The sequence below is a fragment of the Apostichopus japonicus genome, chromosome 16, assembly GCF_037975245.1.
Source record: "Apostichopus japonicus isolate 1M-3 chromosome 16, ASM3797524v1, whole genome shotgun sequence".
NCBI classification, from domain to species: Eukaryota; Metazoa; Echinodermata; class Holothuroidea; order Aspidochirotida; family Stichopodidae; genus Apostichopus; species Apostichopus japonicus.
This window is the reverse complement of record NC_092576.1, coordinates 35379788-35406749: the sequence shown is the minus strand read 5'-3', so window position 1 is coordinate 35406749 and position 26962 is coordinate 35379788. Positions and strand designations below refer to the sequence as shown.

The following is a 26962-nucleotide window of genomic DNA, read 5'->3' as shown; positions in this document are numbered from 1 at the left end:
TTATCAAACAAGTACTTAAGTCTCAATGTGTGTTTGCCAAATTTTACTTCGACCTTCCAGGCTTACTGCTCTAAAAGCTCAGTGAAAGTAACACCGTTCTATGCAATTTTCATATTAATAATCTTATTTTTATTGATTTATCTTGCGTTAAACATTTTAAATAAAATTCGCCAGATTTTTAAACGAGTCCGTACATTCTACAAACTTTAATCAAACTTTGCAAGCTCTGCCAACAGATCACGCGCCAATCAAATCTCGCCGTTGTGTTTACGACCGTAATGCCTGTGTGCTAGCCTGTGTGAGGTGTATATTTTAAAAGTATCTTTCTTTCAGTTTTATCGATGCGAAATTGTTTCATTTCCTTCCATTATAAGGACTAAACAGGTGTACAGACGTTTCCTCCGTGATAGTGGGTACAAAAATTCGATGATACGAGTATAGGTAGGTTACATGAGTGTTATGAACATGCTACTATGGGATGTCGCAGTGATTTAACGGTAAATCGTTCGCCCCATAAGAGTAACAGAAACTAAACTTCTTCCCTTCGATTGCGACATCTATTCTCCATTAAGCCCACTTAGTCAGAGTGAAGTTAGAATAAGAAACATTGAATCTGCTTCGGGATTTTTTTTCCCGAAATTCATCAGCACACACACATTGAGACTTTAACGTTGTATCACCCGGTTGCATTGATTATCAAACGAGTACCTACAACCTTACAAAAAATGTGGAACTTTCAATTTAATCTGTTATTATTTTAAGTAAATTTTCTTTATGATGAAATGTAACTTTAAGGTTTACTCTGGTATGGGCGAATAGTATCGAATATTAGCGAATGCAAATAAGTTTCAACAATAAACTCTGTCTAGAAGAGGAAGGCAGATATTTTTATGAGTGCAATAATATGAGAGATTTATCGTCGAGCGACGAAATTTTCACAAACAAATGACGTCATTAGTAGACGATGACTTTAAGCACAATATTGAGTATAGTAAGATATGATAATAGAATGTTAAAAATACTGCTATCAGTCCATTCTTTATTGTTCTGAGACTTCCCTTTTTTTTTTAGAAATGACTCTTGAAACGACTGCAGAAGTTCATCGATTAGAGTGACTGGACTGCATAGTCTAATGAAGAGACAATTACTTCATTCCCTCAGATTTAACACAAAACTCAACCATGCGGAAACTTGTACGGCCTTAAATGACAATGTCTACAGTGAAATGCCAAGGAAGGTTTTTATTTTGAACGCCATATTGTAGTATAATTCAAGTTAAAATGTTGGTTTAGATTTAAGAATTTATAAAATAGATTAACGATAGATTAAAGATAAGATTTAGGCTTATAAAAATAAGCCGACGTCGTCATGATCACTGAGTGAGTTTTGAATAGATTAAGTGATATCTAAGTGGTGAATTTATTGAAAAGCGTAATACCTAATAGAAACATTATTTACGGTCACGTTGCGTTTTTCTTGACTACGATATACCAAGACTAACACAATGTGTAAGGTTAATCTTAATAATATGTATATAATATAATATAATATATATATATATATATATATATATATATATATATAAATATTTATCTGTGTATATCATGTAGTAAGTACATTTTACACAGTATGAGCTGGAAGATAGTGAAGGAGAAAAATTCAAAAAATTGACTCTGAAGAAATACGGTCACACGATTGTTTGTACAGCTCCAGAGCTGGTTAAAGTACCAGTTTTCTCCATAAACTATTGGATTTTACGAAAGTTTAAGCGTTCTGTAAGATTATTAATGCGACGATGCTCTGAAGTTTATCTAGTTGGTAAGGTTATACCTGCCACGAGTATTATACACATGCTTCAAAGCATCTAGGCCTTCAATACGTCTGCTTGATAATGCCAACGTACCACTTTACAGTACTGACATGCAACTATCGCTTTAATTTACGTAAAAATGATTAACCTCGAATTGGTTTCTTCATGCTGTTCATATTTCGTGTCATATAATTGACACTAAAGCCAAATAAAGCAACAAAAGTAACTGTAAATCACGTACCGTTTATTGCTGTTGTCAATAAATAGAGCAATTGCTGCTTCCTTCGACTTTATAAGTCGATCGAACAAGAAATTGTTGAGATAGGAATACACTTGAATTTACACTTTGTATAAAAGTGATTTATGTTGTAATATCATGAGCATACAAGGAAGTGCATTATACATGTTGCCATTTCAAAACAGGAAACGTTTCGATTACATTCAGCCTACAATGTATACCATGTTTGTAGGAAACATATGAATAACTAGCATATAGAATAACAAGGAAATGTCTCTAAGCCACACATTTACATCACTTGTAGAATCAGTGGGATTTTAACACGATACGTCAAATAAAAACGATTTACTTTGCTTTCAGTCATAGCACAAAATTTGAATATGTTCATGTCTAAGTCATCTACCGTGTCAGATGCGCATGCCCATACGACATGACCATCCTCTCGACAACCGTAGCTATTTATGGTCACATGACTAGAAAAACAAAACAGGGTTAAAGCTGAAGATTTACTCTTTTGATTAACCACTGGTCATTGGTAACTTGTCACACCCACTTGTCAAAGTGTGATAATTCGAACAATCTCTTCCGGTACTACAGTACACCACATCTACGTCCCTGAGGAACTTCCCATAGGGATGCAGTCACAAACCAGCGCACACAACTGTATTTTCACGTTATCTAGTAAGTCAGCCATTTATACACTTGGGTGAAGATGGGCAATAGAGATAAAGTGCCTTGCCCAAGGACACAACAATAATGATCTGATAAGCAATCGAATCTGCAAACCTTATAGCACATGTCCACTGCGTTAACTACCTCACCACATCGCTCTCATGATATGGAAATCAAATTAGTTACGTTCTTTCACAGTATTCCATGAAGATATTTCGTTTGCATACATCAACTGTGAGCTTCAACTTTAAAATTATTAAATAAAATACAAGAAAAGAAAAGTGAAGGACAGAACAATATATAGTTTCTGTAATGAAAAACATACGGGTGTGTGTTCAGATGTTCTCTGATTGTAAATAGCGACCATCAATGGAAACATGTTTTTTTTTTGTAAAGTCGAAAGAGAGACTAGGAATTGTAGACTAGTAAAGGTAGATCAGCAAGGAAAAATTTCATTAATTTGTTATGTACAGCTTCTTTTGGAGATATTTAAATGTTAAGTAATACTCAATTGCTAATACATACATTCACACACACACACACACACATATATATATATATATATATATACATATATATATATATATATATGTATATATATATATATATATATATATATATATATATATATATATATATATATATATGTATATATATATATATATATATATATATATATGTATATATATATATATATATATATATATATATATCTATATATATATATATATATATATATCTATATATATATATATATATATATATATATATATATATATATATATATTGACACGGAAGAGAACAAGCTGATTTCTGATTTTGAAATCCCTCCCCCCCCCCCCGCCCAGATCACCGGAAATGACACCTCTCGGGCTTAATAATGACCAACCAGATGTACACTTTTGACTGGGAACCAAGTTTTTTCCCCAATAGTTCTCGATTTCCCCATCCATAACCTTTTTGAAGATTGTCACCAGTCACACATCATGTTCGACCTCATCGAATCTCCTGTGGATCATTGCTTTTTGTATGTGATTCTACGTCGCGGTTCACAATATTCGCCAGCCCCACTTTCAAGGTTTTCAGCGCATTATTTGTTCAGAATTTCACATTTCTCGTGAGTAAATTCACTTCAAAACATACCCATAATGTTGCACAAAATCTATGGACAACCAATATAGAGAAAGCTCCTTCAACCTCTGACAAACCGGTCAAAATTGCACGATTAGAAGGAAGTAAGAAGTTAATTTATTTGTGTTGAAATATTGAAACCTTTTACTACGGCGCCTGTAAAATTTCGTTGAAGGAAATGAAAAATACCCAGATATTTCCGAAATCAAACACTACACACATAAACAGATTGGAGGTTTTTGTTTATATCCTGGAACGCCATTTTTATGCTCACTGATGCGATATGATATCCGATGTTTGCTTTACAAATTCGAAAATATTGAAATGAGACTAGCATTAATAATTTGTATCTGTTTATTGTGCAATGCCCCGTATTCTTTTTATTTCGAAAGGCGAACAGTTTGAAGTTCATTACACAATGAAGGCTTCGATTCTCTATATGCCTCCAGTTTAGGGAAGATCTAAGGATTTTTATCCCTAGATGTCGCTAAATATTCATAGATATCCATACAGTACAATGTTCTTGGGATTTTTCGGGGCCTGATCTTGGGAAATTGCAAATTCAGGAGTAGTCACACTCCATTTAAGTCAGTGAACGACCTCTGGACGTCACTAATACACAACCCAAGCACTTCGACCCCGTTCTGGCGTTGTGACGAAATTTCAAAATAGACAAGGAATATGCATAGGTTATACGCAGGTATCAACATACGTGTTCTAGTATTTTTTCTTGAGTGATAAGGATGGGGTCGGATATGATGAGAGAAGGTGGTATAGATGGCAAGGACAGCCGGCTGTCGTGTAATGGTCTGATTCAGGTTTAAAAAGAACGCCCACAATTTGATGCAATGAATAAAGTAGACAAGGAGTTTGTATGAGTAATAGGCAAATATAAACGTTTTAGTATGTATTTATTTGCTGATATGGATGGTTTCGGATGGAGAGATGTTCAGGTAGGGAGGGCTAGGAGAGCCGGCTGTTGAAAGGGTGGCGTATTGGTCAAACTGTCGTCGCTGTATACTCCCAGTACTCAGTTTCTTGTTAGGTTCTAGCCACCCCATATCCCTCAATAATAATACGTTGCGATCTTGATGGAATGAGACCTTCATGTTTTATGGGTTTTTTCCCAAACAAATTTCCTTTATATTTAAGGGTTACATAATAAAGTCTTGTGGTCACATTTTGGAACTATGTCATTTACCGAACATTGATCATTTCATTGGTCAGTTTCAACATAGCTCTTAGGAATTTTGCATGAGACAGCAGTATCATCGGCATATTTTGTGACAGAAATGTGTCAATTTAAGCTAATTTTATAAATATATATACTAAATAATATAGCAGATAATGCCCCCCCCCTACCCTAAGGCACACCGACCTTTGTTTCCGATATTGCCGATAACCCTTCATCCAACTTAACTTGTCTAGACCATCCTGATGGAAATTGTGCCAACAAATGAATAAGCCATGTTTCTTTGATAAATCCTAAAAGATCCTTCGTTAATTGATTTGGCAAGACAGTATGAAACGAATTTGAAAGTTCAAGAAAAAGACCCTTTGTTGTAATTCTTTCCTTACAATCTAAATGAGACAAAGTATCATGGAATAATAAAACTGTTGATATATACAATACATCGATTCTTCTAGTGGATTGCAACTTCCTTTCTAGAACAGTAAGGCCTTCTCCTTTCTTATGTAGAGCCACCTTATGGGTTAACAATCCCAATGTGTGGAAACCAGGGCTGAGGGTGTATCTGTTTGGCGATGTTCATTTGGCGTGTATGTCCATATTCTGACTTGGTTTATTTCTCCAAAAAGTCTGTTATAACTTCCCCTGTGATCCTGAACTTCTTAGGTTCTGTCAACCCCCTCCTCCCTCAAAGTCCTTTGTAGCAAAGTAACTACTTGAGAATAAACTATACTAGTACCTTCCAAAGTTTCATGTAGAAGTATGTGACCTGCAACTATGTTACTACTGTAGGTAATACTAAGCCATATGAAGGTAAATATATGTTAGGCTAGAGTTGTGCTTGTGATGAGCAAAGCCGCCAACAGCTAAGAGAAATCGTACTTATTTAGGGAGATGTTACATTTTTAACGTTTCTTAATTTATGAAACTGAAGACTGGAGGAAGACTTAAGTTGAAGTGAGCTGATGTTTGCATGTTTTAAGTTGTCATCTTACTGGTATTTTTTTATTGAACTGTTTACATTCAGATTGAAAAGGAGACATGAAACCAAAATATCACAGTATATCGACCCCCCCCCCCCCTCGCACACCATCCAAAGTGGCACTATGACATTAAACATTGGCCAAACTAATAGCTCCTTGTCACGACCTTTAAAAACCAATTTACTCCCGTACCGTGCAAGATAATGAACTTAGATAGTTTAGAGATAAGTTCACCACTAAGATCTTGGTGATATAAGTTTATTTTGCTGGTTTGGGATTCCTTCCCTTTAATCCTTAGGTATTGTTAGACTAACACTAAGAATGGCTTAAATTAATTAACCTGGGGTTAGGTAATGTAGTCTTTGCGGTCACAATAACAATTTGAATGATTTATTTATCCTTTGATGCGAGTTACACCCATTGTCATCATTTTCAGTCTGTGACGTACATTACATGATACCTCATTTACACACAGCTCTTATTAAACACTGTTACACAGATTCAGTAGAGATACATAGCGTAACTCCAGTCTACTGTATATAGCTACTCGCGCAACAGATATTAGCATCAATTGTACTGCAATCATAGCTCTGGGCTACTATTCAGGTATATTATTGTTGACCCACTGGCCATTCTGTTTTCACCAGTTATGCTATCGTGTATGAAATGCTGCATTGATCAATTAAAAGACGAGGTGTAATTAATACAGATATTACCTTCCAATAATCATGGGTGTTTTCAAATGGCAGTAAGTTGGTTCTCAAATCAGTATGACATGGCTGTAATGTTGGGCGTGTCCAAAGGGTAATATTCATCGTTACGTAAAAACACAATGGACCTTCCACAAATTGTGTAACTTAGTGATTATAATAAATGAATCAACTCGTCAGTATTTGAACACGAGAATGGGCTTTAAGTAGACAGTCAGCAAAAATCAGTCAGAAGAAACGAAAAAAAAATAGACAGTTTTACAACTTCTCACCCGACTCAACCGAGTTTTCACCCTCAACATAGGTAAGAACAATATTTATCTCAATTTCGCCAAAAGTGAACATTCATCAATACATCAATATCAATATTAGTGTATTATTTGTTCATAATAACTATTAACATTGTTTTATCCTACTGGTTTGAACCATTTGAAAGAAAATATAAGCCACGCGACAGAATGAAAGAAATCAGGGGGATACCAGATGTGGACAGACACTTAGCTGCTAGCAAGTTTAAAAACACAACACTGGTTGTCACAGATGAAGACGTCTATCTGTCGCATTTGGTTGATCTCAAGTGTCATGTGATATGTTGTTTTAACACAATGTAGTTAATATCATGCATCTTTTTCCAGTATTGATGCATGGGGTTACTCTTCAATCAATCAATTTGATTTTCGTTCAAAGGGACTAACCTTAATTCAATTATCTTACAACACGTAGCATAAAGGGTGAGTATATTGTTTGCACAGCAAGACATACCCAGGTACGTATTGTATCAATACTTGCTTAACGGAATACAAGTGGAAGTCAATAATTTGCACTTTGCATACATAATATTATTAACCCGTTCATTAAGTAACATGTTTTTTTTTTATCTCAAATTAATATTTAAATACATGAAGCGCCAGCGTCGGGAACTCTGTTTCACTTTCAGTATAACGTAGATCGCATAATGCAAACGGAAGCATGTAAGACCTGTAATAAAATATCTCAATAAATGGTTAACGAAATACAAGTGAAAGTGAACCAACCGCACCTCCCATTTACGATACGATGATCGCTAATTAAGCCAAACAACATTAAATTGCATTCGGCTTTCTTAACAGTGTGGCTGTCTGTCTGTCTAAAGATGGGGTATACGTTTGACGTAAGTTAACATTGTTATCACAAAAATTATGTTCGTTAGCAATGATGATATAATATGGACGTATTATATTACTAAGTGATGTTTGCAAATATATATGAGGAATATATGTTTTAAAACATAAAGCGACTACATATTAAATGCTGAAGGTTGTATTTGTTAAGTAAGACTTTAGATGTAGTAATAGTCTAAGTCGGCAATTACGTAGTTGCTAAATTATCGTAGAAAGTACAAAATAAGTCATATGTTTTGTTTATGTTTATTATAGTTTATAAGTTATAGAAGGACATACTATAGAAGGGCAGCATTGTAGTAATTAGTAAGCGATTGACACGAGTATTTTCACAGGGTTTTGTAACATACTGCAAATAAATAATGTTGTATTACCATTCATTACTTTTAAACGCATAAATGTGTTGCTAATGTTTTATCTTTATTAACGATTAGTTTATGCTATAATACACAGGACAAGAACCACCTTGTAGTTTACAAAGACTGGTGGATCTTCGTAGCCTAACACAATGTAACGCAGTAAGGTTGCAAACGATATTAGTGTATGGGTTACGTCAACATTGTCGAAGGAACACATTAAAAACAATAACGCAACTTTAAGGTCATTTAGCTCTATTACATGATTACATCACTGTTCTCTGACTACGCAATTAGCAACGTGACAAATGTGCCACGGTTACGACTACAATGTCCCAAATAAGATACGAGGACACGATTATTATAATAACAGTACTGCGGGCCAATTTTGAAAATGCAAACATTCAAATATCAATGCATATGGCATATGAAGAAAGTGTTAATGCACAATTGTGCAGACAAGGTTTTGAACATGTAAAGGAACGTTATCCTCATTTGAAAAAGCAATGACAAGTATCTGTTCTCGTGCGAGTAAAATATCTTCGAGTACAGGCGAGAGCACACATATTCGGCAGCGTCTACAATACAAATTTTCTTTAACATACGGTTCGCGGACTTTGTGACCATTTTACTTGAAATTAACAGTTTAGGCAAACAAGGCAGACTTGATGGTATCACGATGTTTCCATGATGTCGGAAAATATTGAATACTTTAAATACAGAAAGAAATATTAATGTATAAGATCATGTACTTCCTTATACAAGATATTTCAACATACTAATTAAAGCTATAAACAAGTGTGATCATGCAGGATGTAAAAAATGTTAAGTTTCCTGCTTTGGTTCTATTTTATATTTTTTTTTAAATCTTGGCTTTTGCTTTCTTCCTGTTTTGCTTCCATGATATACTTTGCTCTCTCTATTTTTTTTTGGTTTCTATCCTATTGTTCTTTCTTTAGCATTTTCGAATTAATGCTGAATCAAGCCGGGCTGCTTATAGTTACTCCAGCTCCAAATGACAAATACGTAGCGTGTATGTGGGTACAACCTACATGGGAACAATTCTGAAATGTTAATTAAATTTGCAAAGAAATTGCAACAAATATAATTTATCTGCATGAAAGTCAGTGACATATGTTTCACCATTATTTTTACCCTTCCTATTTGGCACAGAACAGCTTCTGCCTAGGGCGAAACGACAACTATAGACCTTTTCATATTATACTAATACTGGCACTCTCGATGAAAAGAATTCGCGTCCCAAATAACGTATTCCGAGACTACGGAATATTTGTTTTGGCTCAAATTGTTCATTATTTTTGCGTGGGAATCACAACTGATTTTTTTCATAGTGAGATAAATGATCAGTTTTCTTTTACTTTCGCAAGTTTAAAAAGGCTGTAGGAAGCTTCTTGTTTCTTTTTTATCAATTGAATTATTTTACATTCATCGTTAGTTTGAAAACGAAAGGTGAATATGGCTTCCTTTTCTTTCAGATTGCTAAGAGTTTGACCATATTGCTTTGCCTCTACACGATTCACATCAATATAATTGTGAAAGGAAATGAAGGTAAAATTAAACGATCAAATAACTTTTACGTTCATTCAATCTTATTTAAGTGTATTATTTGCTAATTGGTGCGAAACCTTTTGCAGTCATCTTGAAATAAAGTACTTAACAATCGAAGTTAGGTGATTATGCAATCGTACTTTACTGAGCCCAAGTCATATGTGTCGTAATTTATAATTTGTAGTAATTGCAGTGGCAGAGTTTATACTGATTATGGTCCAAAAATATCTAAGAAAAACATGAACACGTGATCAGAGCAAGAATGAAGTTCAAGCGGTATTGATACAACAAACTTATTGTGTTTCTGAACCAAATTTAAAATTAATCAATAATGCGAAGAACAATCCTTTCAATGACAAATTGAAAGGATCGCCTGTGTGTATGTACATATCATTATTATTTGTATTATTATGTTCCCTTTAAAGGTTCTGGAACTGCATGCGGGGGTATGGCAAAATGCCTTTGTCATAAAACCTACAACTATTACGCAATGGATTGTTCTAATAGGAGCCTACATGATGTCCCTACTGACATCCCTTCGAATGTAACTAAAATGTAAGTATGATATTATTTCGGTTTCGTTTATAACTTTGTGAAAAGGACTGTCACTAAGTCGCACGGTTTGCCTATTTGCCCTCCCCACGTCATGCACCAAACTGATGCGTTGAAACACACGGTGCTTTTGGTGAGAAACTGTGGAATTTGAATAAGAACTATGAGGACAATGTATCAAAATCATACACCAGACAATTTCTTGAACAAAGATTGCATACTATCTTGAGGACACAGATCAAGCATGTCTTATATTCTTTTGCATATAAATGTTTAAGTTAATATGATGTGTGTATTTTTATGGTCGTATCAGAGTATTGCTCACGTACTGATATGGATTATCATCAGTGATGCTGTCATATTTCTCTTTCAATTTCTTTCTATAGAGATCTCTCAATGAACAATTTGACTGCTATACATTGGAATGCTTTCATTACTGCAACACAATTGAAAGCTATGTGAGTTATATTAAAGTTATATTAAATATCTACATACATATATAAATAAAACGGAGGGACACGATTATACTTTGCTAGAACAGCCAGGAAAGTGTGTGTTGAATTGTATATGTGATGTACGTGATATTTTTATTGCCGTTGTCATGGTGACAGAGGAAGCAATCTATGTGGTCCAATCATACATTTCAGCTCCTGGTTCTTGTTTTTCGTTTAATAGGATGCAATTACCAGGTGTATTAACTGCGAGGTTCCATATTATTGGTACACACCTATGGACAATACTGTCTTAATCACCCTAATATTATAAACCATGTACAAAACTTAAGTATAGTTATATTTATTAATATATTCACATTAGCTAAGTATGCACATTGATGATGTAACAACAGTGAATGCCTAATTTCCCGAGATGTTATTATTTTGTATTCTACAACCTTTGTCTCAAATACATTTGTAGTTACAATGCAATAATCTACTTTAAATTGTTTAGTATTTCAGTTAACGTAAATTTAACGGAACAAAATTCACAAACAATGTTGCAAGGTTGACGCATATCTGCCTCTTGCTTTTAACTATACATTTTTGTTACTTGCAGTGACCTTAGTCACAATCAATTGGTCGAACTACCGGAGAAATTGGTTTGGGAAAACGAGAAACTACAATCGATGTTCGTGTTATTATATTTTTATTTCATAATACCGTAAAAGATTTTCATAATTGAAGACACCAATTTCAAATTTCAAAGTACACAGCATATTTTTATCGATTATTCCGCCCAATGAAATAATTATAGTCCTGCAATAGGTAAAATGTTTTTTACCGTAGCTGTTGGTAATATAATCAAGTCATTGTCATCTGATGTATATTTTTGAGGACACAGATCAAACATTTGTCTTTCTTTCCATCTTCGTATTAATGTTTTAGTAAGACTAGACTATACTAGAACACAACACTCTTGGGGACACCGATCCTGTTCCGCATCTGTGCCATCCCTCTGAAACTCACTACCTCCTAGCATTCGGCAGGAAGGCTACCTCACCCAATTCAAATCTCAACTGAACACTTTCCTTTTTGTCTTAACCCTTAACTATACTTGATTAACTCTATTTAGCTACTTTTCATTTCATAGCGAGTCTGTATAGTTTAAAATATTTCTCATTATCTGCGTCAGGAGCTTCAGGTTAACAGATATTGCGCGTTATAAGCGGTCACTTTATTATTATGGTTACTAGTGATACTTAATTTCTTTTGTGTATTTTATGGTTGTAACACAATATAACTCATGGAAAGATATGCGTTATCATCCGTGATGCTGTCAAAGTTTGCTTTGAATTCTTTCTATAGAGATTTATCAATGAACAATTTGACTTTTATTCATTGGAATGCTTTCATCACTGCAACGAAATTGAAAACCATGTGAGTTATATTAAAGTTATATTAACAATCTAAAAAAAAATAATAATCTTAATCATAAAACCGAAGGAACAATATTATACTTTGCTAGAACAGCCAAAGAAGTGTGTGCTGCTTGTACACGTGATATATGTGGCATTTTTTATTACAGTTGTCATGGTGACAGATGAACACATTTTCTGTGGTCCAAGCATACATTTCAGCTACATGTTTTTTGTATTTGAATACGATGCGATTACGAAGTGTATTGAATGCAGCTAGTGAGAATGATTCCATATTATTTAGTTCACGAACACCTATGAACAATATTGTCTTAATCATTCTAATATGCTTACTACATTATGCACATAACTCCCATGAAAATATATCAAAGATTGACCAGTTTACAAGTATTTTCTTAATTCTCGTAATATTGATTAATATATACATATTAGCTAATTATGCACATTGATGATGTCAACAGAGTGAATGCCTAATTTTCTTAAATGTTGTTCTTTTGTTTTCTACAACCTTTGTTTCAAAGACACTGAAACAAGGATTGTAGTCTTAGGTAATTTTCACTAATCTACTTTACTTGAAACTGTTTAGTATTTCAGTGAAACGAACATTATGACGCATTCTTATATGTTGCTTTTAACGATTCAATGTTGTTACTTGCAGTGATCTTAGTCACAACAAATTGGTCGAACTACCGGAGAAATTGGTTCGGAACAACGAGAAACTGCAATCTCTGTTCGTATAATCATATATTTATTTCATGGTATCATAAAGACCTTCATAACTGAATACTCCAATTTAAGAATTTCAAAGTACACATCATAATTTACTTGATTATTACGCCCAATGAAAAGATAAAAGTCCTGTAAGAGGTGAATTGTTTTTGTAACGGAAGCATATTTAATTAATGTGGCTGTTGGTATTATCATGCTACTGTTTTAATAATAACAATAACGTTTATTGTTTTCTGTGTGTGTACACTATACAATGATGAGAATATGGTTATCTTTTGTCTTTAAATTCAAAACTGCTCTATGCAAATCACAGCTTGCTACCTTTTATTCTTGCTATTATAAATGGTGCTCAGAACTCGTTGTTTTGATGACAAAATGACAACAGTATTCGAAAAACAAATACATTCACAGGCTGCTGTCCAACAATGAACTCGAGTGTTTACACAAGGACGTGGTTTATTACACACCGACTATAAAAGTCATGTAAGTCTATCTCTATATTTTACTTACGTAATAAATACAAATTACATTATCTTATTTTCTTATTGTTCAACGTGATTCCAACAATCTCTGCTCATTGACTCAATTGGTTTAGGTTTACTTGATCTACATCACTGGTATACTTGTGCTAAATGTCTTGTGATGAAAGTTTCTTATTATACGTCCTTTTTTGTGGCATTTTGAAGTTGTTCGTCAACATTCGTTTTCCTTCCTTTGCAGGGATCTCGCACATAACAAACTGGTCAATCTATCGGAGACTTTATTTTGGAAAACTTTGAACATGACATCAATGTTTGTTATTTTTTACAACTTTTGTCCAACATAGTGTTTCTTTTATTCAGACATGTTTAAAAACATGTTTCATGTTGTTCTTCGAAAACGTGACGACAAGGTCATTTATATTGATATGTATTATTTTGAGGTGATTATCTTATAACTGCGTAGGTGGTTGGATGGGGGGTTCATTGGGTGGGGGATTAGTTGGGAGAGAGGTTGTACGGAATAGAAATGGATTTCAATCGCATGTATTCAAAGGAAGCAGAAGACATTATACACAAAAATGAATAATTACCTGAGTATATAATTTGTTTACAAGTAACAAAAATAAAATACCATTCCCATTTTAATATTTAATACCTAGTTATCTTATATCTGAATTGCTCTTTTTGCAGACAATTGTCAAGAAATTTAATAGAGGAAATACCAGAACGCATGTTTGTCAATTTGATAAACCTTAAAAGGATGTAAGTGTGAATGTTATTCAAAGGGTTTAATGTCTTCTCTCAATCAAAGATAGTTATTACTTTGTGATAAATTGCGGAAAGTCATAACTATGATATTGATTATGATCTCTGCCTACTAGTAATATAACTGTTTGGGTGAATCTGGACTATTTTTTGCTGCGCTACTGCTACGTGCACAGTATATTGTCTGGATATATTCCATATAGAAACGTCATCTCTAAACAATCAAGCGATGTAACGAACAGTGTCATTGCATAAAATGCATTCATCTTTACAATACGTTCCAAGAAATAGTCACTTTAAATATATAGATAGTATTACCACCAATTTGTTTATTTGCAGGGACATGACACGAAATAAAATCCATTTCTTAAGACCAAGAACATTTTCTTCATTGTCCAAAGTTAATCAAATGTAAGTATGGCGTGTCTACACGGTTTAATGTAAACGTTATTAATGCCTTGTATACATTTCATGCCAGAATAACTCTATTTAAGCGAAACCACAAATATTAGAGATTAGTACTTGGTTTCATGTGCTGCAATAACTTATTTACTTGTAATAGTAACATTTGCTATTTTCACTAAACCCCTAATTTTATAGTCATGCTCTTTGGTCCACCTTTACACTCATCATCTCTCATTGATGTTTAAGCACTTTTGTTTATAATGATCTGTTTTTAATTATTTTATCTTGTGAGAGATTCCCCTGAGTCTGAGAATACCTTTACACTAAACATGCAAGCCTTCAAAATAATGTACAATGGTCGGTAGAAAAGGCATAACAAAAAAGAATGCAGTGATTAACAAATATTTTGTAACATATTTCCAAATATTCTTTAATAACATGTTTATGTTAACTTTTTATTATGTATTTCTTACATGATTTAATTTTCATTTCATTATATTCCAATTAGAACAATCGGTCGAAATAGGATAAGTCACATCCATATTGATACGTTTTCTTGGAATATTATGGCAACAGATATGTAAGTTTACGTTGTTATCATATTCATGTACGCAATCCGGATACTTAGAGTAACATTTTTGATTTGTTATTGATGTTTACTATTCAGTAATACTTTTAGCATCCTATTAGGTATAACATAGATTTTGCACCCAAATTGTGTGCTATTGAGACCTCTCTAAAACTAAGGTACAGATGAATATATATATATATATATATATATATATATATGTATGTATGTATTTGAAATTGGTAAATATCAAACAAATGTATGTTCAAAACTAGGAAACATAACTAAATATTAAGTTGCATAGCTATACGACAATATAAATCTTTGGGAAATGTGCATTTTTACTTATTATATTCATTTGTACTTCAGTTAGTAAACCAGATTATATTACAGTCGGTGTTCCATACTAAATCAGTTTAATTTCTTCCAAATCAGTATCGTAACATTTGTTTTGATTTCTACAATCAACAATACACATACTTTATGACAATCTGTATCTGCTTTGTGTGTAGGTATTTTGTGATTTAGTAGCTTCTCTTAGGTTAGGCTAAGATCATGTGTGGTATATGTTCCCTTTTTAGGGCAATCGCTATACACACATGACGATGATCAGATCTTCTGAGGGGACTGATGTTGAGAGCGGATCAGTCGTTTGGTTGTTTGTCTTTTCTGCCCAGGTTCTTTCTTTGGTGTATTTTCTTTATAACATCTGCTTTGTTTGTGCGTGACTACACATTTTCTCTCGTTGTTTGTCTACAGTGACATCTCTCACAACCTCATCAGTGTAATCCAGCAAGGGATCTTCAGAAACAATGAGAATCTAAAGAATTTGTTAGTTTCTAATTACCGTACTATTGTATGGACTTCTGGTATTTCTTCACTTAAGGAAAAAACAACAACGAATGTTTTTTTTTTTCTTTAAGGGAGATTTTAGGCAAAACAGTAATCAATTAAAAGCTCTGTCACTTCAAACGTATCCCGTTCTTTTCATTTGTATGGCTTGAGCTTTATAAAAATCAGGGAGTGGGCTATTTAATTTTGATTACAGGCTTTGAATTCCGGTTCTGAAACAAAACGCCGAAGTCAAAAAAGAATAAAACTTAGTTCTTTGTTGGTCTGAAATAAATTACTTTTTAGTGCATTACACAATTTTCGAAGACGAATGTTGTTGGTTGTGATACGTGGATGCTCTGTTGTTGACACGAAGTTAAATAAATACTTTGGCTATTATATTTGATACTTATGAACATCTACACCTATATCAAGGTGCCGACGTTATCATCAATAAACCTGAAAAGTGAATTTTGCATATTTGCAATTGTAATAGCCTTTCTGTTGAATAGTTGTAGACACATTTCGTTGTTTTTATAAACAATCAGAGCTACAATTCTACTAAAGTCATTCTTTAAAATATGCACATACCATTCAATATTCACTAATATTAATTATACGATAAATACGTCTCTGCAGTTTAATACAGTTATTTATTTCAAACACCGTCATACTATCTTCCTACAACTACTATAGGGAGATCTATTTAATTTATACAAATAAATAAAGCAACAGAATAGACTACATTCAATTAAACAGTATTAAAATGCAAGTGAAAAGCAGTTGCAAAGGCAAACATAAGTCTACGATTTGCATGTAGAAACAATATGCGGCTTTTACTACCTTGTCCGCAATACAGATGTTTCAATTTAACCTTGGAGTACTTGTACTTGGAGTACTTGTACAACAACCAATATTCATTAGAGTGTCCACTTCTGTAGCTTGTCAAACTTAATCCAACGATTTGACAACGTAGTCTCAGATATTGTAATACAACATTTTGTAAACGATTTAATCAAGTTCAGTCTATCACCAAACAGTGATTTTCACATTTCATTCATTTAAATTTACCTATTTTGATTTTGCTAAACCGCTTTTGCTTTATTTATTTACTACATCAGAGATATTTCGCACAATGAACTGAAGTACTTACCCGAAGATTTAATATCCAACTGTTCTGATCTCAGAGCTTTGTAAGTATAGCCATAAATTTATCGAATGAGACCTGATGCAACTATTCAAGTTTTCATCATCTCTGAGCCTGCTATCTTACTGCGTTACGACCAGTTGTTTTTTTCTCTTCCCAGACACCTAGGGAACAATTTACTTTCGACAATACCAACTGGATTCTTCAGAGAAAATCCAAAGATCGAATTTCTGTACGTATACGAAGTATATCTTTTGAGAGATTTCTATTCAGTAACAGGGTTTGGAATCAGCAAGGATATTGTTAACAACACTTTCATTTAAGTTTAAGTGCATACGTTTATTGCGTGGCGTTCGTAGCGTTATACATAATGTTGGATTCCTAATAGAATAGGAGTCACGTTATTTTTAAACTCGCGATTCTACATCATCGGAGTTTGTTATACACTGCACTTATTGCAGAATGTTAAAATATGTACCATATAGTCTTTGATTCATGGGCAAAAAGGAAAACGAAATTAAAATATTACGCTTATGCTGTATTTCTGTTTGCAAAGTGATTCGGAGTAAGCTAATGAGAGCGGAAACTCAAATAGCTAAATAAGTAAATGGAACAAAGAAAAACGAAAATATATAAACATACACAATTATTTTCAAATAATTAATGAGACATAAATTCTTACATGCTATCAGTGAGACACAACATTTTGTATACAGTGGTTCATTTGGGTATTGAAAGATTGGTCATTTGCGCGAATGATTGTATCTATTCAATCCCTTAGCATATGAGGTTTACCAACTATTGTGAAAATATCGAATTCTTTCACGTGATCTGAGTGAGAACGGAACGTAAACTTAGAGCCATTATTCATTGCAGTGATGTTTTTGAGAAGGTATATTCTTTCCGTATGTGTACTATACGTGAACGTGTACCATACGTGTACCAAAGTAAGGAGAAAACGTACAGGAATGTATCACAAATCCCTTCAAAATTTCTCATTAACACAAACCTCATACACTCATACATTTCTTTTCCAAAACAGGACAATGTCGAATAACAAATTTCAGATATTGAACAAAGCTTACTTCCATGGGCTAACGTCAATTCACTATTTGTGAGTACTACTGATGTATTCCATTCCTTTGTAGAAAAAATAATTCATTTCCTTACGATATTCAAGTCAACTTCTTCAGTTATTTAATTCCAGTTCCAACCGACCATCCCTCCCCTCTCTCCCCCTCTCTTTCATTTCAAAAACCTTCACATATCTGTTGTAACATTATTTGAACACACTGGTATAAGTCAAGTAAGTAAACGGTTCATTTGTTTAAACGACAATACCAGGATCTATGTAATTCCGTTTCTTTATTTATAGGACGTTATCGGGAAATTGCATAACATCCTTACCGGTGGACGTCTTTGGTGAATTACATCTCGACTGTTACTTGTAAGACCATGAAAAATCCGCTCAAAAATGTTGATTATTGTTTACTTGTTGTATTTTTTGTTGTTGTGACTTTTGATAAGTTTTATGGGATTGCAAACCTACATGTCAGCACATCATCATCTGAATGACCTAAACTGTTTGCGGGGAAAAATTTTGTGTATTAGAATTCCTTTATTGCATGGAAAGTGTTGTCGCATTTGGTTAAATACATTTTAAACAGAATATAATTTGTTTTTACTCTTAGTACTATTTGTTCTAATTTTGACTAGTTTATTTCTCAGCAATGTGTTACATGAAAGATATAGTTTGTAAAATTCGTTTATCCTGACATTCATGGTGGTTCAAAGGCTGCCACATGTGAAATATTGACTTCTCATCACTCACTGAGAGAACACATATAGGTCTAGACATACTATTCCATGCAAGAAGATCACACTTTGAGTATTAATTATTCCTTTTCAACAGGGACCTGTCACAAAATCTACTTTCAGAAATTCCAGATGGTTTGTGGAAAACAAATACAAACTATCACCAACTGCAATTTTTGCTGTTACAGAGAAATAACCTTACCTTCCTGAGCAACACTTCGTTTTCTGGACTGCAAAATCTAAGGGAGATGTAAGTGCATTATTTATATATGTAAATAAAAAATTATACTATATATATATATATATATATATATATATATATATATATATATATATATATATATATATATATATATATATATATATATATATATATATATATATATAATGAAAATCGTAATGAGTTGGAAAATCAAGAACAGTGAAAAAACCTATATATATATATATATATATATATATATATATATATATATATATATATATATATATATATATATATATATATATATATATATATATATATATATAAAACTATAACTAGTAAAGTAAAGAATAACATATCATTACATTTCAGTCCCGTGAAGTTTTTGGCAGCAGTGTGTCCAGTCAAATATATTTGCTATTCTCTCAATTTCTCCTTTCACGACCGGTTTCGTCCTTTTTGAGATGTGTCACAGACAGAAGTTCGTACCACTCGACCACGATGATTCTACTGATGTGTGAATGCGTATAAATTGGCTATGTATAACTATCATTGAGGGCTTATTACCCAAGTGTTATGCTTGTAAATAATACTACCCTGGTGCTTTTGAATCTGACAATTTTACAAAGAATAACCACTCTTTATAGGCAAGCCAAGCCGTAAATAAGAAATTAAACACTTGATGATATTTCAGTCCCGTGAAGTTTTTGGCAGCAGAGTGTCCAGTCAAATATGTTTGCTATCCTCTCAATTTCTCCTGCTCAGATTCCTCAACGGCAATTCTATAAAATATATAGGGGAACAAACATTCAATGGTAGTACTATTGAAGATGTGTAAGTGGAAAAATTAAATGTTAGTTATCGTTTAACTTACCTTCCCACTAGCAACAGAATTTCATTAGTGTAGGCCGATAATATGTTTTTTTTTCTTTTATTGCATACGGAAACAAGGTTTAGTCAGAAATTATTTGTGTTTTACTTTTAATATCATGCCACGTGTCTCTTAGTTATAGTTTGCATTGATTTGGTTATGTTCAACTAACCGAGTTCATAGTATTTTACTTTTAAAGATATCTTTTCGAAAATTCCATCACGGAATTGACGAACGACAGCTTTGGGAGCGGGGTCTCACACATGTAAGTTACATTCTTAGTTACATTGGTAAAACATATTAGATTGTAATAGTCCAATATGTTATGATTTTCTACATAAATATTTTGACATGGTTTATTTCAATTACAAAGTTATGTTTCTTTTTAAACTGCTAGTATCCATAATTGGCGCAGGGGAATGCTTGGTGTCAGCTGAAAATATTAATTTGTGAAAGTTAGGTCGTCTTCAGGAGAAAAATATATAACGAAAACAAGTGTTATGTTTTTATTTTAAATCTTTCATTTTCATCTTAGAAACTATTTTGATAACATCATGATCATTAATAAAGTGTAAAATGTTAATCCACTTACACCCGTAATTTAATTAATTGAAGAGACATAATACAAGAAACAATTTTCTTCATGTTATTTTATAATATATTTAACCGATAGTGGTATCTGAATGGATATTGTACTGATATATTAAGCATACAATTCTGATTAACCAAACTGTCAGCTAATCTTCCTTTGAAGCCAAGCATATTAACGCTTTATAACGCATGTTGCATCAAACATCGTTCTCGTCGTTTGCATGTTAGTTTATGTCTGGTTTTTGTTTTAATACTACCAAGATTTAAAAGTAATACAACTTTAAAAATTATTCCTTCGATCACGCACTTCCAATAGCTCTTATTGATTTACTTCTTTCGTTTTAGTCACTTATACAAGAACAACATCAGTTACATATCCGAATCAGCTCTACGTAGTATGAGTAGTGCAACAATGTAAGTAGTGGAAACAGTAACTAAAAGAAAATCCGGTAGACTCTGTTCACGAATTGAAAATGGGTAAACGTCAGAGAGCCTGCCGTTTCGATCCTAGCTGGATCTTCTTCAGAGGCTAACTTAAAAGTTACAATAACAAAATGGACACATGAACATACATACTGCGGACAGTTTCATGAGTAGGGGGAACACATAAGAGAACGATGTAAGAGGATAAGTAGAAGAAAAAAACCAATAGGGAGAAGAGAGGTATGAGATAAACTGTACAGGGACAAAGCGAGGATCAAGGGAAGTGGGTAGGGTGACATGGGGAATAAGGTTAGTCATGTCCTTTCGAAATATTGAGCCCATGAGGTTGAATGGTGCGTTCCATCCACAGTCTTACTCTGCTGATTCGTACTACTTCAGGACGGCTACCTAAATATCCAAACCCATGAAGGTACATGTCATTGATGGTATGGTTGGGAAGGTAAAACTGTTCTCCAACCTAGATGTCAGTCTTCGTGCTGTTGACTGTAGATATGTGACCATAGAACTGCTTCTTGAGGATGTTTGTGGTTTCGCCATTATACTGGATGTCGCAAAGTGAACAATATATGAGATAAATAACATTAGAGGTTGTGCAAGTGATGTGACCTTTAGTGTGAATTGTATGCTGTGGCTGATGATGGAATTGGATTCAACACCGTGTTGATGATGCATCTTGAAGTACGATCACATTAAAAGTACCATGTTGAATGGGTGTGGGGTTATAAGTAAGAAGTGGAACAGCAGCACGCACAAGAAGGTCCCGTAGGTTGCGTAGACGTCTGTAGACGATAGTAGTTTTTTTTTCAGTGACGTCTCGTTGGAGTCTATCTGAAGTGAGGAGAGTTTGTAGTTGTTAGTGAAGAGGAGGAAGATTTTGGTTGAAAGTCACACCACAAGGGAGCCTGTCGTCGCTTTAAATATTAATTAGAAATATTTGTTAATAGAAACATAAACGGTGTGACATTCATACTAAGCATCATGATTGAATCTAGCAATTTCCTTCCCGATGATTGTTTTAATCAGTTACACAAAGACCTATAACACTGATTGGACTCAAAACAATTCCACATACATGCAGAACATAATATAAAAGTTTGAGTATATAATGCATGTATGTACTAATGCAACGATGTAAGTGGTGGAAATAATTACTAAATCAAAATCCGGCAGAATTTCTGCACGAATTAAAATAGCATTTTCAATAGAAATTGAAACGGCGTGGCATTCTTACCAAGCCATTTTTTTTAAAACCCGATGACATATTTGTTGGCAATAACACTTTTGAAAAAATTAAATGTAGAAAATGCATTTTTGTTCTACTTAGATATTTGACTTGCGAAAATTTGCATCAAATCCCATCGAGTAAGAACACATTTTTTGGGTAAGTCCGTCTTCCTTTTGTTAATTCTTTAATCTCCTCGACACTTGTTCTCTCTTATATCTTCTTAATTTTACCATATTTGTGTTTGCAGCTTTTGCGTTCGTAACGCATTTGTTCCTGTAGTGACTTTTAGGGCCGATCGCACTGTACTAATATCGTTTTTCAAAAAGCAAGGATTCATGTGTCAGAAGTTTGGTAGCAAAGAAAAATGTCGTCCATGTGCACCTGGCCGCTTTGCTGATGGAAATGGAATGTGCCGTGAATGTCCAAGAGGTAGGTAACGACCAAACCATTCATCTCCCTTAGTGAATTGTGTGAGTTCCTCCTCTTATTTGAAATACTAGGCGTCGCTGAACGGTTTTATGATAACATTTGCATTGTAACGTGATTTCGCTTTAAGCTAGTATTTTGACGTTAGATATTTTTGACGCAATCGATCAAATGTTAATTAGTGTTAAATGATTTGAACGAACTGAGATAACGTGTAATAGTTATTTCTTAATTCGTTTTTGTCAGGTGGTTTTTATCAAGACGAAATTGGAAGCCAGGAGTGTAAAACTTGCAGTAACGGTAATTTTGTCAAGGATGGAGGGGGGTTATCTGCCTTGGACTGTACAACGTGTCCAGACGGCACAAATCATTCTAGAAATGCTGGTTTCAGAGCTTGCTTTTGTAAAAGGAATTATGCCCGCATCGATCGATTTGGACTATGTACGTTGTGCTTACAGGAAGGTTTGAACTGTACCAATGACTTTAAAAGTCTGTTACCCGGTTATTATTGGAATTGGTCTTTTACTGGTATGAACGTATCACTCTACTCTAGCTTCGTCACAAATCTTCTTACATTGAATGACAGTTACAATCCATCGACCACTAGGTATAATCTAAAGATACCTAGAGTCTTCAAGTGTCCGAGACCGGAAAACTGCGCAAACAGCTACAGTTATACATCGACTGGAATCAATGGTAATTGCTTGAAAGGTTATAGAGGATGGCTTTGCAGTAAATGTCAGAATACTTTTTACTCTGTGTTGAGATATTGCGCTCCCTGTCAACAGAAATGGTGGATAATTTCTGAAATGATCATAACAATGTCGGCGTGTTTATTCATTATAATTTTAGTCATCTGGAAAAATACGAAACCGACACAACAGGACAAACGACTGTTTGTTGATAAACTTTCATCACGAATGAAAATTTTCCTAGGATTTTATCAAGTAGTTGGAGATCTCTACGAGAGCGTGAACGTCGTTAGTTGGACTGGGCCATTACAATACGTAGGAAAGTTGATTTCTTTTGTATCTTTAAATTTGTTAAAAATTATTATCCGACCTCAGTGTCTCAATAGCCATCTGTTACTTGATCCAATTATTCGATTCAATATTGCGGTTATACTCCCGATAGGAATTATTGTAATAACGGCGTGGATATATCTAATATGCAAGCTTTACCTGCAATGTTGCAAAAAAACGGCTAATGCAGAAAATATGGTTAAACTAGATAAGATCAAATCCAAGTTACTTACATACGTAGTTCTTAGTCTCTTCATAACATACCAACCAACTTGTGATGCTATTTTTGAAATATATCCCGGTGCCTGCGATACATTTGAGGTTGACCGTGAAGGTAACATTACGATCTCATTACTCCGGGCTGACTATGATATTAATTGTAAATCTATTGCTCACTACCAAACTGAAGCTTACATTGCAACAGTTCTATATGTAATAGCATACCCTTTGATCCTTCTAATCCTGCTGCGAAAGCATTGCAGGAATTTAACAGAGAAGAAGGTTATAACAGAAATTAATAATGATGAATGCTGTATTAACAGCCTGAGTGCCAACGAAATCACACCCCTACTGAGTGGTCATCAAGCGACATGTCGAACTATTCCAACCTACTTGAAATTTCTTACCGAAAACTACAAAGAACAATTCTGGTTCTGGGAGATATTGGAGCTTGGAAGGAAGGTCGGACAGACGATGTTAATTACACTTCTTGGTTGGGAAGACGCTTTGACGAAGCTATTCACCATCGGTACCTCGGTTCTGTTCTTGTCTCTTCATGTGAAATATTCTCCAATGAAAAGTCCGTTTGAACAGCATCTACAGGTAAAGTGGGAACTCATTACAGTATATGATTACTTGCCTCAGTCGAATATTTGCATTATGTACGTTTTGTTTATCACCAATGATAGGTATGATTTAAAACATTGATCACAAGACGCAAAATCTATTATAACGATGGTTTGCATTGACTTATAGGAAAATTGCTTTCTTTGGTTGTCAGAGCACGCGTATGAAAAAAAACGAGGAGTCAAGCAAATGTTTTATGTTAAATCAACATATTGCTTAGACGTTTTATGTTGCAACCTCACTGACACATATATGTAAGGAAGTGAATCAAATATAGAAGTATAATTAGGTGAACGGTTTAATATTAATATCTACTCTTTTTTTTGTAGCTGTTTTCGCTCATTGCTATATTCCTCAATATCTTGGTAGCAGCAGTTCCTGTGGCCGTTCAGTACCAAGCAACCATATCCACATTGCTCATATTACTTGACGTTGGAATCGTCCTTGCTGTAGCAGGTATGTATTATCTATATCATAATACCAATTAGTCGTTACCAATTAACACGAATGGATTATTCGTCTTTTCTGTGATCAGTTTTTTCTTACCTTTATGAACAACGATACAACCGCAAATCATAGAAAATAGCACTGCGATATGCGAACACCGACTATTGCCAGCAACGACAGTCACTTACTTTGGAGGGTCGGGACCTGGGCTAACATCATTTATTTTCAATAGCATCTTCTCACCCATGCTGCTACTTTCGTCAAAAGTAATCAATGTAAAGATGTCGGGTTTTCGTGCTAGAGTATACATATTCCCTGGTTTTAACATTAGGATAATAAAGTGCGATAGTGTTCCTTTCCGAGTATTATTGTACTAGCAAACGTCTGTACTGCAAGACAGAGAAGTTTTTTGATAACTTTGAATACAACAATCTTATTGCGGTATCCTGTAGAAAGCATGTGATTAGCCGCGTGGTGGTCGACACATCCAACTTGACAGTATTGCACCACCCTTGATTCAACCTGTTATATTTCGTTATCCATATACCACACATGTGATATATTTATTACCTACAAACATAAATATAATATGTAGTTACGATTGCGTCGCAATGGTTACAAAAAACTGATATAATTAACAATTCGGTAGATGGATTATACCTCGACAGGGCAATTTCCTCACAGTAGTTAATGTAAACGTACTTATATACTGACATGTTTATTTGTGTTTTATTTTTTTCATTTTGCCCAAACAACAGTTACCTGGAATATTGTTACTGAACATAAAACGAAACTTAAATCTCTATTACTGCAATGAGATTGATGATTGATAGCAATCTCAATCTCAGGTACCACGTTGACAAAATCTCTTCTTTACTTTACAGGTGAGGTGCTTCTGGTTTTGCTTCGCTTTGTTCGAGAAAAAGTTACACTAAAGACGATTGGACGTAGAATGTGGTCCTGCTTGCGTAAATCTTTGAAAGACAAATGATTCTTACTCTGATTAGAAGCATTAGTGATCGTAGTTAAAGGTCGTTATTATAAACATCATGTTATATAACACATGAGAAATTTGCTTAAATGTTACCATTTTTTTGAGGTACTTAGTTACTAACAATTATGTAAATATTGACTCATAATAAATGTAGTCAGTGTTATTCTCAGTCTTTTTCATCAAGTTACTTCGTCTATATAGAATTGTGAAACATTCAGGAGAAAAGTTTCGATGGAGAAGAATGATGGCGGGTGAAGCATATTTTTATTCTATGATACATAAGATGCAAGCATTTAAAATACATTAATTCATAAATCATTTCTACCCCCCCCCCCTTCAAAGAGAAACAATTGTAAACAACTCCATTCATATCTTGATCATATGTCATTGTTCACATAGGACTATTGTAAAGGTTTTTTGGGGGGCCATTATGACTATTTACTGGGTGTTTCACATTTGTGAATTTTAATGTAAATATTAGTATAATAAACACTATTGAAATCTTGTAAGTATGATCAAATTGGACTGCGCCATTCAATAAACACCAACGTACCGCGAAGTTTATATATAACAACATACCATTCGTGTCTAATACAACACACATTTTAATTCGCAGACTAGACCACGACGAAGTTATTTTTTCCTATTTCTTAGGAAAAACAGAAAATAATCAGATTCTTTTCTTTTGTTAAATAAGAAAAAAGTTAAGCGAGTTTATGAAATCTTGAAGATTGCATTTTGTCGTCAATGACATTAATGAAACTGTCATGAAGTAAAATAAACAATGTAATTTGTTCCTTTGTAATGACTCATTTATTTCTATGGCGTAACACGTCCAATCAGAAGATGTGACCGCAATTAAGAACTTTAAGGTTCTGGAACTGTTAACAACAGATCACGTGTAGTTCT

The 26962-nt window shown here is 33.9% G+C and overlaps 2 protein-coding genes across 7 annotated transcripts in view; one reads left to right on the top strand and one right to left on the bottom strand.

Annotated features, from left to right (window-relative positions):
* LOC139982588 (uncharacterized) overlaps nt 1-2206 on the bottom strand; it is a 56751-nt gene extending 54545 nt beyond the window's left edge. Inside the window, exon 1 of one of the 2 annotated variants that reach the window (XM_071995505.1) lies at nt 2052-2206. The gene's annotated coding sequence lies outside the window, so the exon portion shown is untranslated. The remainder of the gene's footprint in view (nt 1-2051) is intronic. The other variant, XM_071995504.1, reaches the window with a different exon arrangement.
* A 4037-nt stretch (nt 2207-6243) lies between these two features.
* LOC139982955 (uncharacterized) lies at nt 6244-26847 on the top strand. 5 transcript variants are annotated; one of them, XM_071996177.1, is made up of 26 exons: nt 6244-7883; nt 9746-9818; nt 10244-10373; nt 10757-10828; nt 11424-11495; nt 12173-12244; nt 12902-12973; nt 13384-13455; nt 13693-13764; nt 14145-14216; nt 14559-14630; nt 15133-15204; nt 15952-16023; nt 17145-17216; nt 17331-17402; nt 18213-18284; nt 18546-18617; nt 19083-19235; nt 19953-20021; nt 20258-20323; nt 20995-21063; nt 22394-22474; nt 22566-22747; nt 22991-24588; nt 24985-25068; nt 25944-26847. In XM_071996177.1, the coding sequence occupies exons 1-25, from the start codon at nt 7866-7868 to the stop codon at nt 25063-25065; spliced, it is 3528 nt and encodes a 1175-aa protein (XP_071852278.1). In that variant the 5' UTR covers nt 6244-7865; the 3' UTR covers nt 25066-25068; nt 25944-26847. The 5 variants fall into 5 exon arrangements, with proteins under 5 accessions (XP_071852278.1, XP_071852277.1, XP_071852275.1 ...); XM_071996174.1 differs by having other exon boundaries at nt 6267-7883; nt 24942-25068; XM_071996175.1 differs by having other exon boundaries at nt 6271-7883; nt 22418-22474; nt 24942-25068.
* Nucleotides 26848-26962: the final 115 nt, after the last annotated feature.